Source organism: Anoplopoma fimbria, chromosome 24 (assembly GCF_027596085.1).
Source record: "Anoplopoma fimbria isolate UVic2021 breed Golden Eagle Sablefish chromosome 24, Afim_UVic_2022, whole genome shotgun sequence".
Taxonomy (NCBI): Eukaryota; Metazoa; Chordata; class Actinopteri; order Perciformes; family Anoplopomatidae; genus Anoplopoma; species Anoplopoma fimbria.
Genome location: NC_072472.1, coordinates 22,387,816 through 22,415,517, shown reverse-complemented (window position 1 = coordinate 22,415,517; position 27,702 = coordinate 22,387,816). Strand labels below are relative to the sequence as shown.

At 40.9% G+C, this 27,702-nt stretch overlaps 2 protein-coding genes across 3 annotated transcripts; one reads left to right on the top strand and one right to left on the bottom strand.

Annotated features, from left to right (window-relative positions):
* Window positions 1–3,777: 3,777 nt before the first annotated feature.
* Window positions 3,778–5,943, bottom strand: crx (cone-rod homeobox). Its single transcript, XM_054626224.1, has 4 exons — window positions 5,856–5,943; window positions 5,649–5,767; window positions 4,565–4,716; window positions 3,778–4,416 (listed from the first exon to the last, which is right to left on the bottom strand). Exons 2-4 carry the CDS (start codon window positions 5,743–5,745, stop codon window positions 3,778–3,780), a joined length of 888 nt encoding a protein of 295 aa, XP_054482199.1. The 5' UTR covers window positions 5,746–5,767; window positions 5,856–5,943.
* A 9,585-nt stretch (window positions 5,944–15,528) lies between these two features.
* kptn (kaptin (actin binding protein)) lies at window positions 15,529–27,302 on the top strand. 2 transcript variants are annotated; one of them, XM_054625788.1, is made up of 13 exons: window positions 15,529–15,560; window positions 16,162–16,364; window positions 19,853–19,935; window positions 20,052–20,136; window positions 20,977–21,031; window positions 21,709–21,787; window positions 22,590–22,663; window positions 23,309–23,415; window positions 24,471–24,575; window positions 24,689–24,752; window positions 24,863–24,998; window positions 25,839–26,012; window positions 26,633–27,302. In XM_054625788.1, the coding sequence occupies exons 2-13, from the start codon at window positions 16,163–16,165 to the stop codon at window positions 26,795–26,797; spliced, it is 1,329 nt and encodes a 442-aa protein (XP_054481763.1). In that variant the 5' UTR covers window positions 15,529–15,560; window position 16,162; the 3' UTR covers window positions 26,798–27,302. The 2 variants fall into 2 exon arrangements, with proteins under 2 accessions (XP_054481763.1, XP_054481762.1); XM_054625787.1 differs by lacking the exon at window positions 15,529–15,560 and having other exon boundaries at window positions 15,909–16,364.
* Window positions 27,303–27,702: the final 400 nt, after the last annotated feature.

The following is a 27,702-nucleotide window of genomic DNA, read 5'->3' as shown; positions in this document are numbered from 1 at the left end:
ACACTGGAGAATCAAAAACAAAGACATAACAGAAACACTTGGATCTCAGTATCAACAATAAAGAGCAGGTTCAAATTACAATACATTTAGTACAGTATTGCTAATCTAGCTATGATAATAATAATAATAATAATAATAATAATAATAATAATAATAGCCCACCAGTAATCAAGAACTGCTACATGGGTCAGTTCTGCTTGTTTCATAAGTTAATGTGACATTTTACTGATTTTCAAAGAGGCATGTCCAGTAACAGTGTAGATATTCATCAGTCCATCAGATTTCTACAGGATTATTACCACTGCTCTGAAATCAAACCTTTGATCTGTAACAATAACTCTCAACCAATGTTTAAACACATTTCTTTCACTATTTTCTTGTTTTAAACCAAGGGCATAGGTTTGCATATGGAATTTGATTCAATATTTGATTTGGTTTATAACTTTACAATGTTAAGGTGCTTATGGAATAGTTATGTCTCACTAGTAAAAATAACACTGCTGGTTTGAATGTTTATGAATACGTGAATGTAGAGCCTGCACTTTATCAGAGGTGTTGAAGTTTACATTTGTGTGGACAATAAGACACAGTAGTGGGAGTTATGCCTTATCAAAAGGGTTTTCTGTTAGTATCAGTTTTCTAGGGCAGGTAGCTTTTTTTCTTAAAATATTATGACTCTATTCTCGTAATTTTACAATTTTCGTCTCAAAATATTATAACTATTTCCCACCTTCCCAGAGAACGCAGATATGTCGGATATAATGACACCAACGACTGCACCTCAGGAGACCAACACGGCCTCCTCCAGACATGTGAGGTTGAACATCTTGGCCCTCTGGTGCGGTCAGAAGGACCTGCAGCTGAACTCTCTAAAAACGGTGGAGATTAAAGTTGACCACATTGCCTTAATCCAGTCTGTTCTCTGCTCAACAATCACTGTGAGGTTTGAATCAGCCAGCAAATAGGACAGGACCAGATCACAACGCACAGTCAGGGCTCCAGAGAAGAAATCATTGGTGCAAGCCAGCACTTCATCCAGGATTTATACACCTCCAGGAGTCAGGAAACATCTCTACAGATCCTCCACACCACTGGACACAACCTGTTAAAGCTTCTCCCCTCTGGGAGGCACTACAGAACACTGTACGCCACAACAACCAGACACAGGAGCAGCTTCTTAGTGCAGGCCGACACTCTGATGAACAGTTAACACCAGTCAGCAAACATCCATGTTACCAACACATTACATATTTCGTTTTGTATGTTTAAATACTGACATGTTAAATATACAGTTTCTTAACATGTTAATATCATCACTATCAATATGAATGTAAACATTGCTGTACATATTATACCGTATATACTGTCATATCCACCTACCTCATGTATATAAAGCAACCTGTTACATTATAATTACAGAATGCTATATATTTTTTATATATATATATATTGTTTTTTATATATGTAAATATATATATATATAAAACACTTTGTATAGCTGTTTCTGATTCTGAAATTATACTATACCCTTTTTAACTACCTTCACAGCAACATTTGTGGATAGATAAACATTAATGTATCACAAATTATATTTCAGTGATGCAATATATATTATTCTGCATAACGAGTACTTTTACTTTTGGTACTTGTGGTATTGCTACTTTTGCTTAAGTATTAGATGGGAGTACTTCTTCCATCACTGGTGGCAGGAAGCACAGCCCGAGGATTTCTTCCTCAGACCGCGTGCCGGGTTTTTGTTTTTCCGGGCATTAACCTTCCTCAAGGTCTGCCCGGTGCCGTCCATCCCCCATCACATCTGCTCCTCCCTGGGATTACAGCGCAAATGTCTGTCTGAAACTCTCAGTGCTGAGGGGGAAGATTACAAGTGCACTGCACTCTCCGAGGGAGGTTAACCAATCAGGGCGGTCGGACGCAGGGATTAACCAATCACACCACGGAGAGGGAGGGCAGAGGGATTAAAACCGGCACAGAGTGGGATTAGGGCAGCGTTGAGTGCAGAGAAATGCCTTGAAATGTCTCTTAGTGCAGCACATCTGAATTTATGATCAAAATGTTGTGACATTTTACATGGCTGATGACCAGAGGATCAAATATGATTTACATAGCAACCAAGTTAAAAGGAGATTTTAGCATTTCTATCAATATTACACCAGAAATATCTCAGGAGTGATACTTTCTCAAGGCTTGATTTAAAACAATACCTTAAAACCTTAGGCTAGATGTGTTGGAAATCTTATGGTAAATGTTTTAAAGTGACAAACCTACATTTTAAAAAGAAGGCACATTACGTTATGGACTCGTTTTGGAAGGACGGCGTTTTGTTAAGTAAAAGGGTATCAATCCTCTCTTCCTCCTTCACAACACAAACCTCCATAAAAAAAATGACATATATTTGATGTCATAGTCGAGTTTGCATGGCAGTATTCGGGTCATGTGGGGATTACTAAATTGTTGGAGGAGTTGGGGAGATTGATGGAGGGGTGAGGGGGGTGGGATCTAGGAGGGGATGGAAGAAGTGGAACCACTGATCAGATAGAGACATATCTCAGTGCTGGAGCAATCAATGAAAACAACTGTAGTGAAAATGCTTTATTAAACTGCATTGTTGTCATTGATTTTAAATGTTTGTGATAAGTAGGATGACAGGGATACACATGGACCTAAGCAAAAGACAAGACGACCTGCGAGAAAACAGGCAGAGGTAAAAAAAAAAAAAAAAAAGAAAGAGAGAGAAAATAAATACTTCAGTGTTGGTCAAAGAATGAGGAAAGGTGGAGGGGGAAACAAACGAGGAGAGAGCCAGGAAAGGAAGGGGAGGAAGAGCAGGCCAAGGCGGGTGAGATGGGTGAGAGACAGAGAGAGACAGAGGGGGATAGGGCAATAATCCTAACTAATTCACTTAGGGCATTGCAGAAGGGAGGCTAAGAGGATTGGGACACTCCCAGAATCAGATAAACTAAAATAACCAAGATGGACCAGTGAGAGCCATGTAGGCCATATGACAAACATGACCGGTCCAGACCCGACCACAACACGGCCCCTACACATCCACTGTGTCCAGGGTCTCCAATGTAAAATACAGTTCAAAGAGTCTAAATGATTGTCAGTGCACAGAGTGTAAAGAATAGATCACTTTAATATGTCACAACGTTTTTTTTCTCCATCAAACAGATTGGGATGATAACACTGAAGACTAACACTGCAACACGCAACACAAATACTAAACTCTAAACGCAAACAAATGACATATTTAAATGTAGCATAAAATAATAAATAATAGCTTAAAATGATTAACCTCAAAGAAGGAGGTGACCTATAGGGACTTCATAGCGCCGTCCCATCACAGCAGCTCCCCTTTCACTCTAAGACAATGCAAGATTAAAACAAAATGTGTATGTGTCTGAGACGGACATGTTGAAAGAAGAGATGGCTCAGTGTGGTTCCATATGATGACTCCTGTACTTTCCTACTAACTCTTCAAAGGCTTTTGTTCCCTTATTTAACGTGGCATGATGATGACAACAGGTGATTTTCAGTCAGGCAGCACTGATGACGGTCACTGGTCCCTTTATCTCTGAGGGCATTTAAATAAAATGCAGTTCTACAGAGGTCACCTTTAGAAGTAAAACAAAAATCTTACAGACAAGAGAGATAAAATCAAAGATAAAAAGTCCTCCAGCAGACACGCCTCACACTATCTCACATGGAACTTGTTGACACACATAACTTGTCGACGCACATGAACGCCACCCCTCTCTAGAGGACCTGGAACTTCCAGGAGTTTTGGTCCTTGTGGTCCAGGCAGTCCATCGTGGTGAAGCCCAGTTTCCAGGCCTGCTGGTCCTTGTAGTCCAGGCAGTCAACAGAGGTGAAGCCCAGGGAGGAGGCCGTGCTGTAGCCCTGCGAGGACAGCGAGGCCGGGGACTGGCTCAGGGAGCCCCCCATCGAGGGCACGGTGATGGGGCTGAGGGCGCCCACGGTGCCCGACAGCTGCGAGTGCATGGGGGACAGGTAGGCGCTGCAGTCCAGGCCGGTGAAGTAGGAGGTGGTGCTGGCGTAGCCCTGGGTGTAGGCCGACGGCTGGCCGTAGCTCATGGGGTAAGGGGAGGGCCGCTGCATGCAGGGGGCCGAGGAGGAGGCCAGGGGGTCGGGCAGGGGCGAGATGGCCGGGCTCCAGATGGACACGGCCGTGTTCCCGGTGCTGGAGCTCGGGACCAGGCCAGGGCCTGACTGGGCGGAGGAGGGGCTGTAGGAGCCAGACTGGTTAGGGACAGGATCAGGTGCGGTGGGTTCCTGAACTGGGGAGGCCTTCTTTTTGGGAGGGCGGGGCTTGGACTGGCCACTGCTCTGCTGCTGCTGCTGACGGCACTTGGCGCGGCGGTTCTTAAACCAAACCTGGAGGCGCGGAGAAGAAATGTTAGGACTGAAAACAACTGTCAGTATAAACATTCTGTTATACTTCTGGAGGAAGTTTGTTGAGATGTCAGTAAGCCATATACACAAGTATGGCCTCCATCTCAGCTGTGGCCTACTTCTCCAGTACCTGCACACGTGACTCGGGGAGGTTGATCTTGAGGGCCACCTCCTCCCTCATGAAGATGTCCGGGTAGCGGGTCTTGGAGAACAAAGCCTCCAGGATGTCCAGCTGTGTCCGGGTGAAGGTGGTGCGCTCCCTGCGCTGCTTCCGGGGAGTGGCTGCAGGCCCAGGAGTCAGAGAGGGGGATTATTAATCTGGCAGCAATATAAAGAGCTGACCTGAATTATGAGCACAACTCAGACCCATGACATTTTTTTTTTTAAAGCGACATGCCATTTAACTGATTATTCGGGTATTTTTTTTATTTCCAGCTATATGAGTGAGGATGACAGCAGATATAAATATCTATGGAAACCTCTGTAGATTATGATACTGTTTATAATCCTCACTTGTTTTTCTACAGCCTGCTTGTGACAAATATAGAGACAAAGTGTGATTGCTGCTTATATCAATAGTCACCCATTCTTTTTATTTATTTATTCATTTAACTTAAATTGTACAGTCAAAGTCATGTCTAAGGTGTTCAGACAAATAGGTGCCTTTGTTTCAGAACAAATAAAGTGAGGAATCATTAGAGGCAGTCGATTTGTATTCATCAGAGTGAGAACATTTGAGAACCCTTGAGGGGGAAAAGTGAAAAGCATAAAAAAGCCATAATAACATCTATGTCTGATTCCTGACAGACCCTGGATCTGTGTTTCACGCTTTCAACGGGCTCATTGTATCTACGTATTAACAAGTCTTTACTCATTTCTACTAAAACATTATATCTACCACCGCATAAACTCGTGCATACATTTAAATATAAACTTTTACTTTAAATCATCAATCACTCGGAACGAAAAGTTGCCGTTACATATTTTATTTTCTGTTGCTTTAAAGTGTAGAAATGATACTTTTATGATAAATCGTACTACTAAATTATTATTAACCAAACTTTTTATCAATAATAACAAAATGTTAACCTATTCATTTCTTTAATTCACGTCTTTAAGCATCATTTCGGGTGGAATAAACTCTAAATCACAAGAGAAGCAGAGCAGACAAATACATTCAAATAAAAGAATTAAAGAAAACAGTTCATACTTACATGGGTAAGCGATGGTCGTGTGCAGCATATCCATCCCGGGACCCTGCAGATTTAACCCGTTCATGGTGTAATGGGGTTGCTTTATGTAGGACATCATCCTTGCAGCAGGCTTTTAAATCCTGTGGACACAGACACAGAGCTCCGAGCCGGATCCAAGCCAGAGAAACCTCAAACTTTCTTTTTCTTTTTCTTTTTTTTTCTCTTCACCTTTTCCTGTCGTCCAGCTAAAGCAGCAGAGCAAACTGCAGGTTCTTCACAGTGAAGTCATCACACAGGTGAAGTGGCCCCCGGATGCCTTTGCGCCTTGGTGAGGTCTCTCTACTGAGTTTCTTTACCGGCACACGCTGCTAATTAGAGGGAAGAGTGGCTCCAGCAAACCCCTCCCCCACACACACACACACACACACACACACACACACACACACACACACACACACACACACACACACACACACACACACACACACACACACACACACTACAAGGCAGATCGAAGCAACAGGCTACATAATAAGACAAACCAGCACAAAGTTTATAATCATATATTTCAAATGACTGGCCTGATTCTAGGCTTTGATTTCTCATTTTGATTAAATACATTTATTGAAGCTTTAGGGTAGACACTCCAGGCAAAAACAGACCCATCCAAAATACAAATTGATGTGTTTGTCTTATTACTTTGTCTATTTGCGTCTGTAGATTTATCCTAAATTGACCAAAACATTAGATAATGCCCAATTTGCATATAATTTGTTTACCCAATTTACCCGTAGACTTTTACAGTACCTATCTTTGAAGGTTGTTTTCTCTAAATTAATTTAATCTCAGACATTGAGCCAGAAATCTCATATATCATTCATAGCAGAATGTATACAACATTGGTATGACTAAAACGTGGCAATTTTTATTTTCTTTGTTTTTATGGCTATTGACAGTGCATTCTGATTCATCAAGTGATGCAAAGAAATATCCAAAATCCCCTCTGTAAAAACCTTTAAACCTAATATGTCAACAAAATGAAACACCTGGCTGTATCCAATGTTCAGATTTCTGTTCTGGAAATGTATACTAATTAGCACATATTTAACTATGCATTTGCAAATTTAATAAAAATTAATGATTATTTACCTATAGTGTCTCTTAAAAGAGAGTTGTTCAAGTGAATATTGTATGATGATAATAATAACATTAGTAGATAACAATATTTCATATTTTATTATCCCCGGCAGGAAAATCAGGCGTTTGCTGGCATGTGTGCATCAGTGAGTGAATGTGCACCTCTGTGTCTGTCCACGGCTAATCATGCATTTTGTTGCAGCAAACATTATATTGTTGGAAGGACAATCATGGCTGCATGCTAAACGAACTCTTGTGGTTAAGGTGAAACAGTTTGCTCTCTTTTACTATTTTGGACGGTGTCTTTGGCTCAAACTTGTTAGCATGCTAACAGAACTACCATTACACACACTGCTGAGTACATCGCCACTCTCCACCACTTCTACGCCAGCAGGCAGCTTTGTGCGTTTAATTTGGAATTTAGCAGGATTACTTTATGCGTATTATATGACGACTTCGAGCCAATAGCCTGCATACATCACCACTTGTTTTTCAGTTTGAATGAAGTGGGTTCTGTTATTCGCTCGCATGACTTCTCTTACCATTGTTATGCCGATGACACCCAGCTGGTCTTGTCATTTCCTCCCGGTGACACCCAAGTGGAGGCACACATTGCTGCGTGCTTGGCTGACATCTCGAAGTGGATGGCGACACACCACCTGAAGCTCAACCTGGACAAAACCGAGCTACTGTTCCTCCCGGGGAAGGGTTGCCCGCACCGAGACCTGTCCATCACCATTGATGATGCCGTGGTGACGCCAACTCGGACTGTGAGGAATCTGGGTGTGACCCTGGACGACCAACTGTCGTTCTCAGCAAACATTGCTTCGGTCACACGCTCCTGCCGATTCCTCCTCTACAACATCAGGAGGATTCGCCCCTTCCTCACTGAGGAGACGGCGCAGGTGCTCATCCAGGCTCTGGTCATCTCCCGCCTGGACTACTGCAACTCACTACTTGCCGGAGCCCCGCGTCGGCCATCAGACCTCTGGAGCTTGTCCAGAAAGCTGCAGCACGTCTGGTGTTCAATCGCCCCAAGTTCTCTCACACAACTTCCCTTCTCCGTTCTCTACACTGGCTCCCTGTAAGAGCTCGCAACCAGTTTTAGACTCTGGTGCTAGCCTACAGGGCAGTGAAAGGAACAGCTCCTTCCTATCTCCAGGCCTTGGTCAAGCCCTACACCCCGCCCGACCACTTCGCTCTGCTGCCTCGGGGCGATTGGTTGCCCCGTCGCTCAGAGGTCCCTGCGGCCGATCCACCCGGTCACAGCTTTTTTCTGTCCTGGCCCCTCAGTGGTGGAATGAACTCCCCACTGACGTCAGGACAGCAGAGTCGCTGCCCATCTTTCAGCGCAGGCTGAAAACTCACCTCTTCAAGAAGTACTACCCTGAGCCTTCCTCGTAGCACTTATTGTATTCGTATCAGTTCGCTGCACTTATTGAATTCGTATTCGTTTACTGCACTTATCCTATTCGTAGTAGTTTGTAGCACTTATTGTATTCGTATTAGTCTGTTGCAATTATTGTTTTCGTAGTAATTTGCCTCTGCACTGTACTTTTGCTCTGGTTTATGCTTTAAGATGCTTGTTTAAGAAAGGAGATGCACTGATGACTTCTGGTGACTAGTAGTTCTTTTGAATACCTATGTTGAATACACTTCCTGTAAGTCGCTTTGGATAAAAGCGTCTGCTAAATGACTGTAATGTAATGTAATGTAATGTTTTACATTAAGTAGTTTGCTGACTCTATTATTTCCTCTTTTGCATTTTTTTGTCTGTCCATCAGCTGGTATTTATCGGCTGGAATTGCATGCGATCACACAATAAAACAACTGTCTTTGCAGACACACCTGGTGAAGATCTGCGCTTTATTGAGCGCACCTTTCTATTTTTCTAACTCTCAATTGGTTTCAGAAAAGAAAATAAAGCTGCTAGAATGGCCCAGCCAATCACCTGACTTGGAATCCAATAGAAAATCTATGGAAAGAACTAAAGATCAGAGTTCATAGAAGAGGCTGGGCCCCTGAAACCAATTGGAACCTTCAAGATGTGAAGACTGTTTGCATCCAAAGAGTTCAATTTTGGTCTCATCTGACCAGACTATATTCTCCCAGTATTTCACAGGCTTGTCTAAATGTTGTGCAGCAAACTTTAAAAGAGCTTCAACAAGCTTTTTCTTCAGCAATGTCTTCAATGGTGGTTGAGTGCATTACTTATTGTTTTCTTTGAAACAATTGTACCTGCTAATTCCAGGTCTTTCTGAAGGTCAAGTGGTCCTTTCTTGGAAGAATGGGCCAAAATCACACCTGAGCAATGCATGCGACTAGTTTCTCCATACAGGAGGGTTCTTAAAGCTGTCATTACCAACAAAGGCTGAACCAGCTGATATTAATTTGTACCAATTGCTTTCTAATTATTAAATAAATTTCAATACTTTTTCCCTGTGTCATTCCATTTTATTACACTTAACGTAATTTCTGAACTTATTTGTTTGGTTTTCTTTGTATGTATGGATTACTTGGGTTGTTACCGACATCTGGTGAACATTTCATGTCAATAGCACCTTTAGAAATATATTTACTGAGAAAAATGGTGACGTGTTGATACTTATTTTACCCGCTGTATAACTGTTTGAGTGAAAATAAATGGCAATCTCCAATAAATATTACATTATTTATGAAAATGCCGGTCTCCTTTCAGTTCTCAGAGCCTTCTTCACCTGCTTCTTTCCTCCTGCTGATCAATTAACTGCTGTTGCAGTTCATGCATTCAAACATAATTGACAGATTACATTTATCACCAAAACAGCTGCGAAACACACATGCTGCGTTCAATCCCCTCTACACCACACACACATATGCACACCCAGATGCACAAAACCGACAAAGCTCATTTGATTTATCATAATATGCTTTATCTGAAAAGTAAGTATCTTATCTCCAGATAAAAGGGAGGAAAGACAGAGCAATCCGTTCAGTGGCGGAGCAGGAAAGGAGGCTGGAGGGAACTACAGTCGAGCTGAGGGGGAAATGGACGGCATCTCTGCATAGATTGGGGGAAAAAGGGCAGACCAGAAACCTGCAGAAGATAGAGAATGTATCGACAGGAGACTAGAAGGTGGAGGGAGGAAGGGCAGAGAGAGCAGCGTGGACAGAGGATTCAAAGCAAGTAGACAGATGGCCGGCATTTAATGGAAACCTGCTTATGGACACTTTTGAATATAGACACGGATATATAGAAACATGGAATTACAGGAATAATTTGTTTATTGGACTACAGTGTTGCCTCTTAAAGAATATTGTTTAGGAATGATTCTTATATACACACACATATGTTCCTGAAAGGGAACCCTGTATGTGAGGATGCATTGTTGTGCACATTTTTGGTATCTATTATGTTCTCAAAGCCTTGGACAGACTTTTTTTTTTAATGATTTTTTGGATCTTAATAGTGAGTTTTAATCGCAAATTACTGTTTTCATTTTGGACATTAGGGCATTAGAGAAATCTGCTATAACTGAATATTGTTGAATTATAACAGTTATATGAGGCATTGCAAATACAAGCCGAAATGTTGTTGAGGTGGGATTTAAAAAAAAAAAAAAGAGATCTTTTCTGTGACTTATTTTTTTATTTGTATATGTTACATGAACCCTGTCCAGATGATATGATACTGAAGATGGTAATTCAATCCAACCCAATAGTTGAACCTCTTGCAGCTGAAACAGCAATAGGGAAGTAGGGAAGAGGACTGAGCTGGTTTAATCCCTGCCCGACTGTCCCCCCCCCGTGTGTTTTTATTTTAAGACCGAACAGAGCTGTTGTTCGTTAAAACCGTAGGCCCGACTGAGGCTTGAAAACTTAGGGAGATGGAAATAAGAGAGATGTAACGGAGGGAGGAGGTTGGGGGGAGGAGGGGAAGTGAGAGGGATGGGGGAGAAGCAGGTGAAGGGGCAGAAGGGGGCGGGGGGAGCTCCGGTCCTCGTCCCCACTAACACACTGGTGCAGTTAATCCAGATTAGAGCGTCTAAAACAGGTCGGCTAAATCTGCGGGCCAGCCAGCAATACAGAGGCTGCTGTCAGTCCCAATCACTCGTCCTGCACACATACACACACATGCCCAAACACACTCACACACACAAAAACAGAAACACACTGTAATAATCTCCTCTGTGCAAACTAGGTGCCACCAGCAGCTCAGCACAGACCTCCACTAACCACCATCCCCCTTTCCTGTCCGGTTAGGACTAGTATCAGATGGAGCTCCATACTGTCAGACTATAAACACACACGCACACGCACACGCACACACACACACACACACACACACACACACACACACACACACACACACACACACACACACACACACAGTACATTTTTTGCAAGTCCAAGTCAGTTATTCATTTTCTTCCGGTTGTAATGATCTGCTGCATACCACCCGGTCTGCTTAGAACAGATATATCTGAGGATTTCAAAGCATATACTGTATTATCACTCCTTATCTATTAGCATACAGTATCAGCATTGATCAGTTGTTTGGTGAATGATCACTTTAAACAGGCTGTTGAACATGAAATAAAAACACAATGTTAGCTTTCCTATTAAAGCAAATAACAGTATTTTGCCACTAAAATGTATATAGTCTGACGTAACTCAGGGTAACAGGGAAATATTGCTCACATTTTTAGTTTGCAATAATAACCGCAACCTATTTCTTTATATCAGTAAGTGTACAACCGTATTGTGTGATTACACTGGGTATCCAATTGATGGCAGATTATAAACTACTGTATTTAACACAAACATCACAAGTTCGAGTTTCAAGTCGCTGTGTGTGCAATTTAAGAGCGACTTCAGTTCAAGTCCCCATCTCTTGACTAAAAAAACAATATAAAACACTTATTATATTGAGGTTACAACATCACTTCTGATTTATTAGACAGTCCATGTGGGAGATAGACTGAGATTCTTCTTCGCCATGTCACCACGAAGCCCAATATGATCTGCAGATTTAACATTACATTACATTACATTACAGTCATTTAGCAGACGCTTTTATCCAAAGCGACTTACAGTCAGTAGTATATTACATATCATTCACCCATTCACACACTGATGACAGGCTACCATCAAGGTGCCACCATCAGACTCTAACTAACATTCATCATCCAGTCCACACCGATGGCAAGCCTTCAGGAGCAACTTGGGGTTAAGTGTCTTGCCCAAGGACACATCGACTGCCGAAGCTGGGTATCGAACCACCGACCCTCTGATTGGAGAACTACCTCCACTGCGCCACAGCCGCCCCATGTCATGTCCTGTGTCAGTGAATCTTACACCAAGGTGACAGCTGAACTATGCTAAACTATGTTTATTTCACTACTTTGTCTCTTTGCATCTGTAGATTTCTCCTAAATTCACCAAAAGTTACCATTAGATAACACCTCATTTGCATATTTATGCATAACATTTCAGAAAACTAATGATACAAAAAAAAAATTGTCTAAATGTAAGAAATCAACTGAGAAAGTTTTATGGTGATACAGTATATATCTGTTAGTATTAACCCAATGCATCTGTAGTGTCTCCCCTTCACTGAAGATGACAAGAACATATTACGGTGCTGTACTCTAAACTGAATAAAGTATATTGTAATTACAGTCCTCTGACTATCTCTCCAAAACTGGCATCCATTGGGGATTCACAACAAAGAGCAAACCTGAATCCTATTCATAGAGTTCAAGCTCCGATTTCTAAGTGTCTGAATAGGTTACAGGTGTTTTCACAGGTGAATTCTGGGTACAGGTGATTACTAATTGAGTGTGGTTTTTTATTGGTGAAGGAAACAACAACACAGGCTTTCAGTTCTGAATGTGTGTAGGTTTTGCAAAAAGTGTGTTTTAGAATTTTTAAACTGTGTAAAGCAGACAATGTGCTGTGTTTCTATAATTGTGCCACAACTACTAGTTTTTGTGTTGTGGCAAGAACTGTAAAAGCTACGTCAAAGGCAGCAGTGATACATGTTGTAATGCTGCCTGTTGTAAGGGTCTTAGGTCATTGTGCACTGAGAGTGTTACTGTTGGGAGACTAATGTCAGTGTTCTGGTCCGTGAGTGAACCTGAAATGTTTCCAGGTGTTGTGATTTCACTAATGCATAATGCAGTTTGGATGTGAGATTACATTTTGCATGTGCTGAGCTGCACTGGCAAAGAGAAATGTGTGTTTCCAATTGAAAGAAAAAAAACCTTTAACGTTACATAAAAAACTACAGCCATAATAAACTTCTTATGCAAGATACCCTCGTGCGTGCATGTGTGTTTGTGTGTGTGTAATGAGTCAGGAGTTGCAGAGTGAGGTGAGGTGTGTCAGTGTGGAGGATGAGTGATTACAGTGGACAGTAATCCTGCAGATGGATTAGCAGGTGGTATTAAGAGAGGGGGGTTGGGGGGGGGGACACACTGCCACCTCCGAACTGTCACAATATGGAGCAACAGCTCGCAGGGCCTAACCTCCTTCTGCTTCCTCCCAGAAACACCGGAACCTGTGACACACACAAACGATGGCGGCCGAATGGGTCACCAAGGCCTATAGAGTGTTGATACAGCATCTACTGCTGTCTGTGTCTATCTCCACAGAGGAAATCTCATCTTTAGCTTGATGATGACCAGGCAATTTTTTTTTTGTTTATCATCATGGTTGTGATGATTTTACTGAATTAAGAAAGCCAAAATGTGCTGTGCGTTGCTCACCTGTGGCCGATGGTTTCCTTGTGTTATTTCACTTGTACTGTCACTTCTGAAATGTCTAAAAGTTTTTACTTCCCCATACCTTCTTAGATAGCTTCTTAGTTTCATAAATCTAATTTACAACCCATTCAGAACGGGCTTCTACATTCCTCCATTGTGAACTTTGACTTTGTAAAAAGTATTACATGAGTGGAAATGTTCTCTTTGTTGAAACTATATGAGGATGATTTGTTATGATGGTGAAATACGGATTTAGACTGAGGAATTACACATGCAACAATATTCCCTGTCCCTAAATAACTCCTAGTTTTTTATTTTTTTTATGTAGATCTATTTTATTATTGAAAGTATAAAGTATGCAAGGGTTGGAGTTACTAAGTGAACACTATGTTATGTATCATAAGAGAATATGCAGATGGAAGATTTGATTTGATGTTTCAGTTTAACATTCAAAATGTCCAGGGCTAAATTATAATTTTATTCTCTTCTCGGGTGCTGGTCACAAAATAGAAGTAGCATCAGATATCTTTTGTCTTTATTAGGTTTTTCTGTTTTCTTTTACAAACGTTATGTTTTCTTAGTATAATGCAAGTAGTGATCACATCAGACGTAGCGAGCACTGATAGCTGCAAAATAGTTTGTTCTGTGGAAAATGTATTTCGCATCACATGTGAATGTAGAAGGGCTTTCTGGTCCTCTTACCGATGCTGCAGTGACATATAACAAATAGACTGACACAGGTGTGTTGTCTAGCTCACCTGGTGGAGTGTGTGGACCATGTAGGCCAAATCCTTTTGCAGTGGCCCAGGTTTGAACCGTGGCCCTTTGCTATTTGTTATCCCCTCTCTCTCTCCCGTTTCATATCATGCTCCAGCTGCACTAATAAAGGCAATAAAAGCCTTAACGAAATGTGTACTACAAATAAGTGCAGCTCTCATTGCCAGACTTTTTGGACATTCTTTTGCTCTGCATTGGTAAAGCTTAAAAGTAGAAACCAATCAATTTCAAAATATGTATGTATTTTCCAGAGAGCTAGATATAGCTTCTGAGATGGTAACAATTATTTTAGTGCTTCTCCATGGCTGTCAAAAAAACTCCTTCTTGACACTCATCTCAGATTTAGCAGTAGGTTACCTGGGAGCGCAAGCTACACCCAAAACCCTTTGTGACACCATTTTATTTATTAACTTATTAGAACTGGGTAAAAGCACAGATGAGAGGAATCTAGTGATATTAGAAAGTGAAAGAAAAGTGTGTTATTTGTTTTATTATTATTTTTGTCTGCTTTTTAAAAGGGGGTAGGAGGTATTTTTCTCCATAGCCTTTTTAAAAGGCTTTCAACAACTTGATGAGTGAGTGTTCACTGACATCTGGTGGACAAACATCATTAACTGTCTTTAATGTGACGCCGTTGTAATTGTTCTGAAAACTGTGGATAATGCTGTAAAAAGTCACTGTCACAGATAAAAGTCCTACATTGAAAATTTGGAATATGCACAAAACAGGTACAAAAGTATTGCCATCAAAACGAACTTTAATATAATACAAACTATATGATATCACTGGTTTATGATTATTGGTGCATTCCTGTGTACATTACCTAAGTGTTGCAGCTGGTAAATTCTTTATTGCTATATATCCTGTAGGGTAACTTGTGAATTTCACCAAGGGATCAATATAGTCCTATCGTTATCCATAATGATAGATCTTAATTTATGTGTTGATTATATTTTGTATAATGAATCTCAATGTAGAAGTTACTAAAGGTATCAAATAAATGTAGTGGAGTAAATAAAGTGCTAGATGTCTCTCTGAAAAGTAGTGGAGTGGATGTATAACAGAAAATGGAAAAATCCCCTTTGAAGAAAAGAAAAAGCTGCGAGGTTGGAATTTTGATGTAATACACAAACAGTACCGGAGGGGGGCAGGATAACGAATGTAATGCATCGAGTCAGTCTTTAATTTACAACATGAAGTAGAAATTAAGCCATGATGCCTTTAAGAGCCTAGATTCGGTGCGTAATAAGGAAATATAGTCCAGAACTCCCTAGTGAGTAGTTTAATTTGACAAATTCTGATTGTGTGAGCTCGAAAACGACGACCAGAATTGCTTTGTAACTGGGTGGATGAAATAATAAATCAAATTAAATAAAAATAGATAAATCAAACAGCGGGGCAATGCGTTTCTGCGACAGAATTTAGACATTCGCAAGAAAAACTGAACCAAAATGCAGTAAAAACAACGGAAAAAATGAATTTGATGAAATGGGAGATGTATTAGCCTGCGTAGAAGAATTTACAGACAAACAGCCTAATTTTTCTATTCACTGGATCGTTGAGGAGCACTAAATCCTATATATCCAATAGATTTGAACGCACCTTCTCCGAACCAGGATGTTTTGCTTCATGACAACCTGAAGAATCATCAAGAAATATTACCGAGCTGTTGTTAAAACAAAATATACGTAGTAATAAGTGATGAACGAGCGTTACATTAAATCAACACTCTTGTCTTCAGTGTTAGCTAGCCTATATTTTCATTCATTTCATTTAAATTGAACTTAGATGGGGTCCAGCAGCCACAAAAAAACCCACCAACAGTCTTAATTCTTGTCATTTCTGATACATATAAATAGAGTTTCATCCTGCAGAATGCTTCGAGAGTCGTATCCCTTCGCGGAGGACAGTTTCAGCCGCTTCCCGTCGCAGAGCAACATTTACGGGCTGTGTCAGGCCGGGGAGCAGGAGCTGTTAGCAGCCACTCTCAAAGGGAAGGTGGTGTGTTTCAGATACCAGGAGCTGCAGCAGAAGATCCGACCTGTGGCCAAGGAGGTGCAGTTCACCTACATCCCAGGTACCCACCGGGAAAACCCCCTCAGTTCACCCGAGTCTCTCCATTCAATGACACTATTACTTCCCCACATAGTTTTCATACAGAATGAATGAGCTTTTTTTTGTTGCATTTTTATAGATTAAACTACAAAACAGTATATTAAAACCCCCTATGGCATGCTGTTGGACCTTACACTGCCCCCTTAATTTTTTAAAATAAAAATAATGTTTATAAAGTCACCAGACATGTCTGTGTCCAATGAAATGAGGGCCCAAAGTGGGTGTGACCTTTTCTCTTGGGGTGAAGCAGTCTTTTCAGGCTGCAAAGCTACATGGGACACAGTGCCACAAATCTCTAAGATAAATATAACTTTTTAACCTGTTTAAATTTAAATCAATTCATAAAATGTTTGCATGAGTATCTAAAGAAGTATGTTTGGTAGTTTAATTACTTATTTTGTTTTTATTTCTATACTAACATTGTGTTTTTTGTTCGTTGCCTCAGGGCAACATTGTGCAGTTGGACCACTTTTGTTCAGGCCATTATCCAATAGTGTGGAGATGTGCTCAGATGCATAATTATGACCATAGTAAATGTTTTTGCTTCATTATCTACTGATATTTAGGAACATTTTATGTGCTTAAGGAACAGGATCGAGCATTTAGGGTTGAAGAGGTTGATAATCCACGCTTACCCCACAATGCATTCTACAATGCTCGCCCAGAATGGCAGGGCTGTAGCAGTTGTAATGAAATCATGTCCTCAGTACAAAGGAACGAGCAGTTCCTGGGTACTGTGGTGTACATGTCATTGTTTGGTTTACCAGCATGCAGAGTGTCCCAAGTAGCCGATACCATGACACTGAATAGATGGGAGGCCATCAAAAAATCCCTGCACTTCAGTAACAATGAAGAGAGGCAGGAGGGAAATGATGATCCGACCACTGGTCACTCATCTAACCTCCAAACTGACGTCAATCCCAAAGGGCGAGAATCTGGCTGTTGATGAGCAGATGGTTCCATTCAAAGGAAGAAATAGACTGAAGCAATACCTGCAATCAAAACCAAAGAAATGGGGCTATAAGATGCTCGTCTTGGCCGGCTCTGATGGTGTCCTGCATAACTTTGAAATCTACACAGGAAGAGTTGTGCAACCCCTGAGCTAGCAGATGTGGGAACAAGTGGCATTGTTGTCCTCAGCCTGGCCCAGCCTATACCCAAGCAAGAGAATTACAAGCTCTTCTTTGATAACTGGTTCACGAGTGTCCTTCTTGGGCTCACACTGGCACAGCAGGGAATTCACTGCACTGGTAATGTTTCGTGGCAACCGACTACCAGTTGTCAGCTTGATAAGCGATGCTGAGTTGAAGAGAGCAGGACGTGGATCCTTTGAGCAGTGGCCATGGTTGGAGAAACCCCCATGCACTTGTCAAGTGGTATGACAACCGCTCAGTCACTATTCTGAGTGTCTACACTGGAGCCCACCCAGTCACAGAGGTTGACAGGTGGGATCGCAAGAAAAAGATGCTCCTCAAAGTCCCCTGCCCTGCTGTGGTGAAGTTATACAACAAAAATATGGGTTGAGTGGATCTTCTGGACTCCCTTATATTGCACTGAACGACACAAAAAATCTGATCATACAAATGGTACCACCAACTGGTGTTCCACCTCAAGGGTTTAACCATTGTGACTGCCTGGCTGCTCTACCGAAGAGATTGTGAAGGGACCAGAATGACAAAGAAAGAACAAATTAAGCTGTACACCTTCAAATCATACATCGCTGAAGGCCTATGCAGAAGTGGAAAGAGTCTGGAGCACTGTCCCAGTTCCAAAATTGCTGGCGAGTATGAGGGGAAGAGGAGATCAGGGCCTGCTGCTCCAATCCCAATCCCTGATGTTCGCCTTGATGCCACAGCTATCTGGATGATAATGGCTGAAAAGAAGGGGATATGCAAAGTACCAGGGTGCACAGGTACACCAAAAGCCAAGTGTAGGAAATGAGATGTCCACATCTGCTTCACATTCACCAACAACTGCTTCCTGCGGTTCCACACAGAATAGGAAATGTATTCTTTGTCAAAAAGAGAAACACTGATTCAAACAATAACCAACACAAACACGGACTCAAACACACTGAAACACAAGCACACACACACCCACACACTTGGGTCATTTGGATGTTGGTTTATCATGAATTTACATGTTTTTTATGTTGATTTTATACATACAGTGTTCGGATACAGTGTTTGATATTTTCTAATAATCATTGTTTGGAACCATTTGTGGTTAATGTTATCAAAGTGAATTTTTTCTAAATGCAAACATTGCTTGTTTTCCTTATTCAACTTCATCATATGTACAAAAGAAAACCCCAAAATCTAGCTGACACACACACACACACACACACACACACACACACACACACACACACACACACACACACACACACACACATTTTATGATTGATATGTTATCAGGGACCCCCAAGCTCCCAAAAATTGGGATTGAATATTTTTTTCCCCCAAAAAATAAAAACTCATGCCATAGAGGGTTAAATAGTTCAATAGCTCCACCTCACGCCAACAGTAAAATGTAAAAGCTACTTTCACAATAATGCATCAGTAATGTACTATAACATAGCATAACAGTAACAGGAAGCATTTCTCTACAAGGCTTACATGTTGCTTATAATAATTTTTGTTATTGTTTTCTATTTCTATTTCTAGTTTAACTTAAATAAAGGATCTGAATACTTCCTCCCCCACTACACATATACAAGCCTACGTTGCAGACATACTAATTGTTCGTCAAAAAAGAAGTACAAATAAACACAAAAACAAAGTAAAAGAAGAAACTAAATTCCTAGGTATACAAAAAAAGTAAAGGCTTAAAGCCATTGAACTATTAACAATAAAAGAAGCAAAGCTAACTAATCAGTTCAGCTGTTGTATGATATAATAAAAAGAATAATAAAAACCAGGTCTGTCCAGTTCATTTTGTGTACAAAAAAAGGTTGTATCATCACATAACTTGAAGAGCAACGTTTAACTCCAAAGCAGACCATCCATCAGAGCCCGGGTTCATGTGACTCTTAGTGGGGCTCCTTCCTCTGCTGCAGGAAGCCCAAATAACGTCATGTTTGGATGTCTTTTTCCAGATGTGCTGACCAGTGACAGCTTCTGTCCTCTCTAGTCCTAAACACTGGCATGCTAAAATAAAATAAAAAATCCACATGACATGATGAAAAGTGAATCTGTAGCCTAGTTTTATTTTTTATTTAAAAATAATAATTATTAATCCATTAGTTATTATTTTTAACAGCAATTATTAATCTTCAACAGGTGGAACTATGAAATATTTCATTCAAATTTCAGATGTATTATCTATATTAATCAGATCTTCTTTCGGTAATGCAGTTTTTGTACTTTAGTAAAAACGGGTACTGCAGCTGTGTTGTGTTCTGTTCATGTTGGTTGTTGGTTGTTGGTTGAAGCTGTCTTTTTTATGTAGTTGATGCAGAGATTGTGTCAATAGACGCCTTCAACAAATCTCCACCCAAAAGAGGCCTGGTGGTGGGCATCACATTCGTGAAGGTAAGTTTGCATATATAAGGCATACTATTTATAGTATGTGCATACTTTACTCTAAGGGTCTTCAGTACTTTCCTACAATTCTAGAAGCGTTGTTGATAACTGCTGAACTCCTGCAGGACTCTGGTGACAAAGCCACGCCGTTCCTCAATATCTACTGTGACTATGAGCCGGGATCAGAGTTCAACCTGGAGTCCATCGCACGTGAGTGAAGCAGATTCCTGCATGGCATGATATTTGATTCAATATTGGATGGATGGATGGATGGATGGATAAATTAATGAATATGCCTATAAAATAAACAAATGTATAAATAAATATAAAACATTTTTTATTAATTTCCCAGCTCTTTTTTAATTCTATTTAGAAAAACTTTAACATTATTAGAATCATCATATACATATAGGTTCATACAGGACATTTTACTTCTGCATTTAACCAATCCTAACCATTTATGAGCAGTGGGCTGTTGTAAAACAACACAACATGCGGATGGGAGATGCTGGGGATCGAACCTGCCAACCCGCTCTTCCCACTGGTCTACAGCCGCCACCAACCTTTTTTTGTTCTATTTTTATCTTTAATATTCAAATGAATTGGCTGTGGTTATCTTAAGGATTCAGGCCAAAGTAACATCGCTTTGAGGAGAGCAAAGGCAGCGCCGAGGAGCGCTAGATGGCTAATTTGTGTGCTGATGCATTGATTTGAGCCGTCAGGTAACCACCAGGTGGAAATATAAAGAGCTGGGAAATAATTGTGGTATAAGGTGCTTAAAGTCAGCTTGAATAAAGAAAATGTATTTATTTAACTGTATTGACTCATTTACATATTTATTGCCTCCTTTAGTTATTTCCGGATTTATATCACAGCCATATCTATTTATTTCACATGCACATTTTTTTCAGTTAGTTAGTTAGTTAGTAAGTTTAGTAAGTTAGTTAGTCATTTGATATTGAATGACATGTCTTTCCATGATCCTGAAGTGTACTGAGCTTACTCTGCCAGATGTTTCACATGCTGATGTGAGTGTGTGTCTCTGAACAGAGAGCTGCCTGAATCTGGAGTTGCAGTTTACGCCCTTCCATCTCTACCACACAGAGTAAGTTTGCTGCTGCAGAGAGCCGTGAAACACTGTGTACCCCAAATTATGCAGAGGTATTTAGCAGTTTAACTCAGGGGCTCGCCCCAGCTTTTCAGTCTCACAAAGAGAAGGTTCACAGCTCGGTTGGCATGGCAACTAACCACCTTGCTGCAGGCCAAACCGGCAAGGAGCAGGTTTTGTACAACAGAGCAAAGGGAAGACTTTGCTCTGTTTGGCAATCTGTTCTACTGGAAAAATAGTAAATGTTTATAGTCCAATCAGTGTCCCAATATGAATATAAAACATGGTTTATCAATTTACAATTGAATTTAGGATGCAACTTTGTGAGTAGAACATGTTTTTGTAGACTCAATGATATGATATAAATAAAAAGTTATGTTTTCTCAACACTTACTCTTTTCTACATCAGCAACACGTTGTGATTATTGATTATAATAGATATAAACAGGCCAACAACAGTCCCACTCAAACATACGGCTTTCAGTTTTAGTATAATTTTTAACTTTTTATATTTTATTAGTGCTGTAGCTCCGAATAGGTTTTTATGGGTTTTGGTGTCGTTAAGGTCATCACGTTGTCGGTCCACAGCGTCTGTACAGACAGTGTCTGACAGAAAACATGACAGTGAGTGCGTCTGGACCGTGAATGTCAGCGGCCTTTTCTCTTTCTGACAGAGTGCAGTGTGATGACGGAGGCAGAGAGACGGTGTTTCTGCTCAGCGGTCACGACCAGAGGATCCACCTGTACAAGGAGGTCAGATCATGTGTGTGTGTCTACGTGTCTGTGTGTGATTGTGTGTGTCTGTGTGTGTAAATTGATATTTTGACCAAAACTTGAAAATGTAGAGTAAATTCTTTCATCCTCTTTATCTCCATATTCATGTATAAATGTGTGTCTGTAAATAAGTGTTTGTTTATGGGAGTATATGTGTGGGTATTATTATTATTTTTGACACTTCAAAGGTAGATTATGTTGTTAATTATGTGTTGTTAATGTTAACTCTTTTCATTATATCTGTTTTATCATAGCTTATTTATTAAGCCCTTTAATTACATTTATTTGTGAAAGTATTTATGAAGATGGAGATGAGGAATGGAAATTGAATCATAAAAAAAAATCTATAGAATATTATTAATCCACTTCACTTCACCAGAATGGTCTTCTCAATGAAATTGTAAAAAAAGTAGAAAACAAAAGAATCATCTGTCACAACATTCTTACTTAAATTTGGAATCCGTTGTGATGCTTTCATCCACATCGCATGATCTTCTTCAATAGATGGATTATGAAAATGTGGATGTTCACTTTAAGAACTCCCCCGTTCACGTTGCCTTCAAAGTTGAGTTTCAAAGTTGGAACATGGACAAGATTTATTGTTCTATCAAAGAGACGACTAGTGTTTTAAAAGGGATGAAAGCAACAGGAAGGATTTTTTTTCTTAGCAAAAGAGATGAAATAAGACGGTAATGAGTTTTGCATGTCTGTAGGAGGTTTGACTTTGATTCATCGTGCAATGTCGGAGCGTCATTCTGCCTGATTCTCCTGTTCCCAACAGAATGCCTCCCTCCACCAGTTTGAGGAGCAGCCAGTGGAGAGACTCTTCCCTGAACTACAACAACTACCCAGCAAGTGAGTCTGAGGTCCCTCTGGTTCTGTCCGCTCTATATCTGTTACAATCAGTGACGCTGCTATTGTTTTCCCCTTGTGAGTCTGTGTGTGATCATTGGGGCAAAATGTGGTCCGGGAGACACCATCCTCTCTGTTGCATGCAGTCCCAAAACTTTACATGTGTGTTATTGACTTGAAATAAAGACAGAGTTTTAAAGTTGGCTGTGGTCCATAAGGGTGCCAGAAATTTGCGGGTTGGGAAGTGGGAAAGGGGGATTTTTTTATCTCAACATCACACCTGTAACACATCTGTTTGTGACTGGGTCTTGCACGGGTTTCCTGCTTCAGTCTGTGTCTCCAGGACAACATTCAGCCATGATGACTCAAACACAGACTCACAAGTTGAAAACAATACCAGCGTGGCTGTCATTGCTTGTCATGAAAGTATCAAAAGAGGACAGCAGCAATATGCAGTGCTGCAGACAAAAAAAAGAGAAACTAGTTGACATTATTCGCAATGAGACAAAACATAGAGAATAAAGTTAATGGAAGTCAGAAATCACCGGCATTAATGTTGCCAGCAGTCAAACACATTTGCTGAGCTAAATAGATGTAAGATCCATAACTGTCTGTGTGTACTGTTGTGTCTCCCCTCCCTCCATGCAGTGTGCTATGGCTGGACATGTTGAGTATCACCGATGGACGGCGACTCTCAGCGTTTGGCTGTCAGAATGGCTGCGTTGGACTGGCTCTGGTCAACCACACAGGACCAGGTATAAAACACAGTATAATGGAGGTTCAGATCTATCACATGACTCCTTTCCACACTGTTTCCCTCCAAAGTATGATTGAGGAATACAGTTAAATCCTCCCTTCCTTCCTTCATGGGTGCTGAACACAATTGCTCCTTTTGCATTAATGCATTATTCACGAGGCCAGCATGCGTGTAGCTTAAAGGCACTGCACGCCTGCACAGGTGTTACTTATTGTTGCTGATTAGACCTCTTTGGAGCGATGCAGGGAACTAAGGAGGGCCACTGGACTTTACTTCACTTTGAATGTGATAAAGGTGCAATGTGTCCCATGCTTACAGGGGAGTCTGAGAGATGTAGTTAAGTGGAGGACTGCCTCCACATTCATCTCATATGGGCGCAGCCATCTTGGAGTAACAAATGAACAATCCGAAGTCGGAATAATGAGAGCCTCTACTTTGTACGTGGTTAATTTGGCTCTTGGTTAACCCCATCGAGTCGACCTTTCTTTTAATTTGATTGGAGCCAGTGTCCCGCGGTTCCGAAGGGCTGCAGACACAGGGGGGCTCCTTCAAAGCAACACAGGGTCACATAACAAAAAAGTTGCTAAACTGTGCCACTGTGAAACATTTAGCTAGCAAGATAGCCATACCAGGACCCTACACTGGTAGCTATTAGAATTAAACCACCATCCATTTTATCATTAAAGTGTACATTTTGTATCTATGCAATGGGATACATTGCATCATGCGATTCCTAGCAGAAGCTAATGTACATGCTAAAAAAACTGCAGAGTAAACAGGGCCAAAGTCCAATCAGACTACGGAAATTAAATCCATCTGTGTGGTTGCACTGTGGTTGTGCAGGGACTATTCAAATAGTACATAAATGTTGTTAGTTAGTTTTAGTTTAAGTGTGAAAACTGATCTTAAATTCCTCTTTGGTGGGATTTTCAAAATAGATATCTTTGTATAATTGAAATCTTATTCTGTATCACAGGATGCAGTTATCCTGATAATACTGTAGGAGTATTCCTAGGTGAGTGTTAGGATGTATGATCTTTTTTTTTGTATCAGAGGTTTTGCAGAGCTGGCGCTTCCAGTTTGACAGTCCGATCTCTTCAGTGCTGCTGTTCCCTCTGAGCTACCAAACTGAGCCCGACCAGCCCAGCGGAGAGAAAAGTATGTTACTGGTCTGTTTTAGTTTCACATCTCCAGTATCCCCGTCTGTCTCTTCTACAATTTGCTCCTTTTTTGAAAAGGATTTTGATGGTGTGTGTCTTTTGTTTTTTTAGGTGTGGAAATGGAAGGCTACAATCTTCTGGTAACCAGTACCATAGAAATGGCAGTTGTCTACAGGTAGAAATACTGTCTGAAGATATCAGTGGAGTTAGACATTATTTCTGCAGGTTGAGAAAATGTCTCTGTGTCCAGTACAGTCAGGTATTTGTGTGTGTGGGTTTTCACAGAGATGTCCAGGTGCGAGGCTTGTCTCACTCGGTGTGCCTCTCTGAGAGCGACCAGTGGGACGCAGTGCTCTGCGCTCTGGTCATTGACCTGGATTTTGACGGGCAGAAGGAGGTGCTGCTGGGAACATATGGGCAGGTCAGAGCTCCTATTTTACTAACATACTTTATTAATAGTACTTTAAGCTAAATTCAAAATTCAGAAGCATTTCTATTGCCTCCACATGGCTCATGATGATGGCTGAGCTGGAGGCTCATAGCGAACACCAGCATTAGCAGTGCAAACAAGGGCAACAGTGCTGATGGAGCTAACAGGATTTACCTGTGGGGGGACTTCAGGATAGGTGCTAAGCCTCCACCACGACAATAAAGCTGGTCATATTCCAGAAATGTTTTCATTGTCAATAAATCCTGTGAAAAGACCAAAACCAACAATGCCTTAGTTCCAACTTTCCCACTTCCCCAGCCTCTCTGCAGCTTCAGCTCCAAGAATAGTAGTTCCTACTGAGAACATTAATCTTTTTAATAAAATAAATCTTTTTGGAAAGGCTCTGTAAATTCCTAAAACTGCCGGTCAAAGTAGTTTTTAGCAAGTGTTGCTCCAACGGGAGGAAATGGTGCATTTGTGTGGGACTATTTTCAGCGGTGGATTAATACACATTCAGTGCTCTATTGAGTATTTGGGGCAGCAGGGTGCTGTAGGATTGAGTTGAAATAAAATACAGTGCGTGTGTTCATGGTGATGAAGGGAAAATATCTCCCCGTGCTACAGTGTTTAACAGTGATGAGTTTTTAATAGTTTTTGGACAACAATGGAACTCTATGGAACAAAGTAAGAAGATATATTAAATTTGGATACTGACGCAATATTTCTTTAACACATATATAACCATGTATAACTTATCTCATTAGTGTGACCGACTGACTTGACCGGGAAATCTTGGTGATGACAATGTCATCTGTCTTTCTTGCCTCGCAGGAACTTCTTTGTTACAAATTTCAGCCGGCAGGGAGAGGACGAGACGGACAGTTTCAGCTGCAGTGGAGGCGGAGCTTCAAGAGTCCTCTGCTGTCCATCATCTACCTAGACTTGACGGGGGACGGTCTGAGAGAGCTGGCTGTCCTCACGCTGAAGGGTCTGCATATCTTACAGGTATGTAGCAGTGAGCTGTGTTACATCAGGGCCAGTGCCTCTCTGCTCTTCACCCTACTGTTGTTCTGCTTATCACCATGACAGATAGATCATCTGCTTACTAAGTCAAACACAAAGGCAGGACTTGAACTGGAGATAAATATATTATTTCTAATGGAGAAGTGACTTAAAGGATCAAGTAGTTGCTGACCTCTACTGGCCACCAGAGGAAACTGCAGCAGGATTGATAGAACTGATTTTGTCTCCTCTGAGGAAGTACAGGAACTGATCAGACACAAATATAAAGACATAATTACCAAATACTAAAATCAAATGCCTTCTTCGTTTGCTTTTCTCCATTAACATGTTAACTTTTTTCAGTCACTGGGTGATGCAGCATCATTCTCAGACACTGAGCAGGTGAAGTTGGCAGTAATAACTAAATAAACAATAAATATCTCCAGCTCTTTTCAGCTCTGTCCCCCTCACAGGCCAGCTCAGCACAGGCCCAGACGTTATCAAAGAAAAGCTTCTGCGCTGATATTTCTCCTGTACAAATGAATTCAACAGACTTTCCTCAAATCTGTATACCTGTGTATATCTTAGCTCATGTTGTGTTGTTTGGCTCCCTGTCTTTACAGCACTCCCTCACCAGCACCGCTGACCTGGTCCTCAAGCGGCTCGCCCTCAGGGTGTCAGCGCTCACAGCTGGCTCCGAGCCAGAGTCATCCAAAGGGCAGGACGCCGAGGAGAAAGACGCTCCTGCTGATAAAGAGGAGTGTGCAGCTCAGACACAATCGACTTAAGAAGAACAGCGTGTTCCCCACGTGTGACTCCTGATGGATCAGACTGAAGTGTTTTTTCTGCATTTACAGGTTGAACAGGGAGGATTTTCTCAGTATTCCTCAACAGTTCCATTCATAGACACTAACATCACCTCAGCCACCCAAAGACAGTAACACTCTGCCCTGTGGTCAAACATGATGATGTGCTGTAGATAGTGTTTAGTCCTTTGCAGATAAATCACATCTGGAAGTGTACACTATCACTGTTCTTGTTGTTTGTCGGGATATTTATCGCCTGTTGTTACTGTGCACTTCCATTAATGTTACTTTTTAACAAGTCAACACTGATACCAATGGAGTGAGATTATTTTACTCCTTTTAGTGCAAACTTCCATTTTTAGTTCATCTAATGGGTCTCGGGACAGCAACAATTGTAACTAGAGAATATCAATTAAACAAGTGGAGATTTTTTTTTTATATATTTCTTTAATATCTATATTCAAAATACATAATTGATATAATGACATATTTGAATTCTCAGTGCTCACATTATCTATTTTGAGGTTCAGAAAAAGTCAAAGAAAAAAACCCAAACTACTATAGAAATGCAAGAAACATTTACAACATATTTGAACTATGAAACCGAATTCTTTTAGAGGGAGCCTTCCTCGTAGCACTTATTGCACTCGTATTAGTTGTTGCACTTACTGTATTTGTATCAGTTCGCTGCACTTATTGAATTTGTATTCGTTTACTGCACTTATCCTATTCGTAGTAGTTTGTAGCACTTATTATATTCGGATTAGTCTGTTGCAATTATTGTTTTCGTAGTAATTTGCCTCTGCACTATACTTTTGCTCTGGTTTATGCTTTAAGATGCTTGTTTAAGAAAGGAGATGCACTTATGACTTCTGGTGACTAGTAAG

Bases quoted from the DNA above. Each gene is read 5' to 3' on its own strand.
- crx (XM_054626224.1), bottom strand. From the start codon at position 5,745: ATGATGTCCTACATAAAGCAACCCCATTACACCATGAACGGGTTAAAT. The intron at 4,717-5,648 runs GTAAGTATGAAC...CTGGGCCTGCAG, and splicing joins CACGACCATCGCTTACCCAT to CCACTCCCCGGAAGCAGCGC. The intron at 4,417-4,564 runs GTACTGGAGAAG...CCGCGCCTCCAG, and splicing joins TCCCCGAGTCACGTGTGCAG to GTTTGGTTTAAGAACCGCCG.
- kptn (XM_054625788.1), top strand. From the start codon at position 16,163: ATGCTTCGAGAGTCGTATCCCTTCGCGGAGGACAGTTTCAGCCGCTTC. The intron at 20,137-20,976 runs GTGAGTGAAGCA...GTCTCTGAACAG, and splicing joins CAACCTGGAGTCCATCGCAC to AGAGCTGCCTGAATCTGGAG. The intron at 26,013-26,632 runs GTATGTAGCAGT...CTGTCTTTACAG, and splicing joins AGGGTCTGCATATCTTACAG to CACTCCCTCACCAGCACCGC.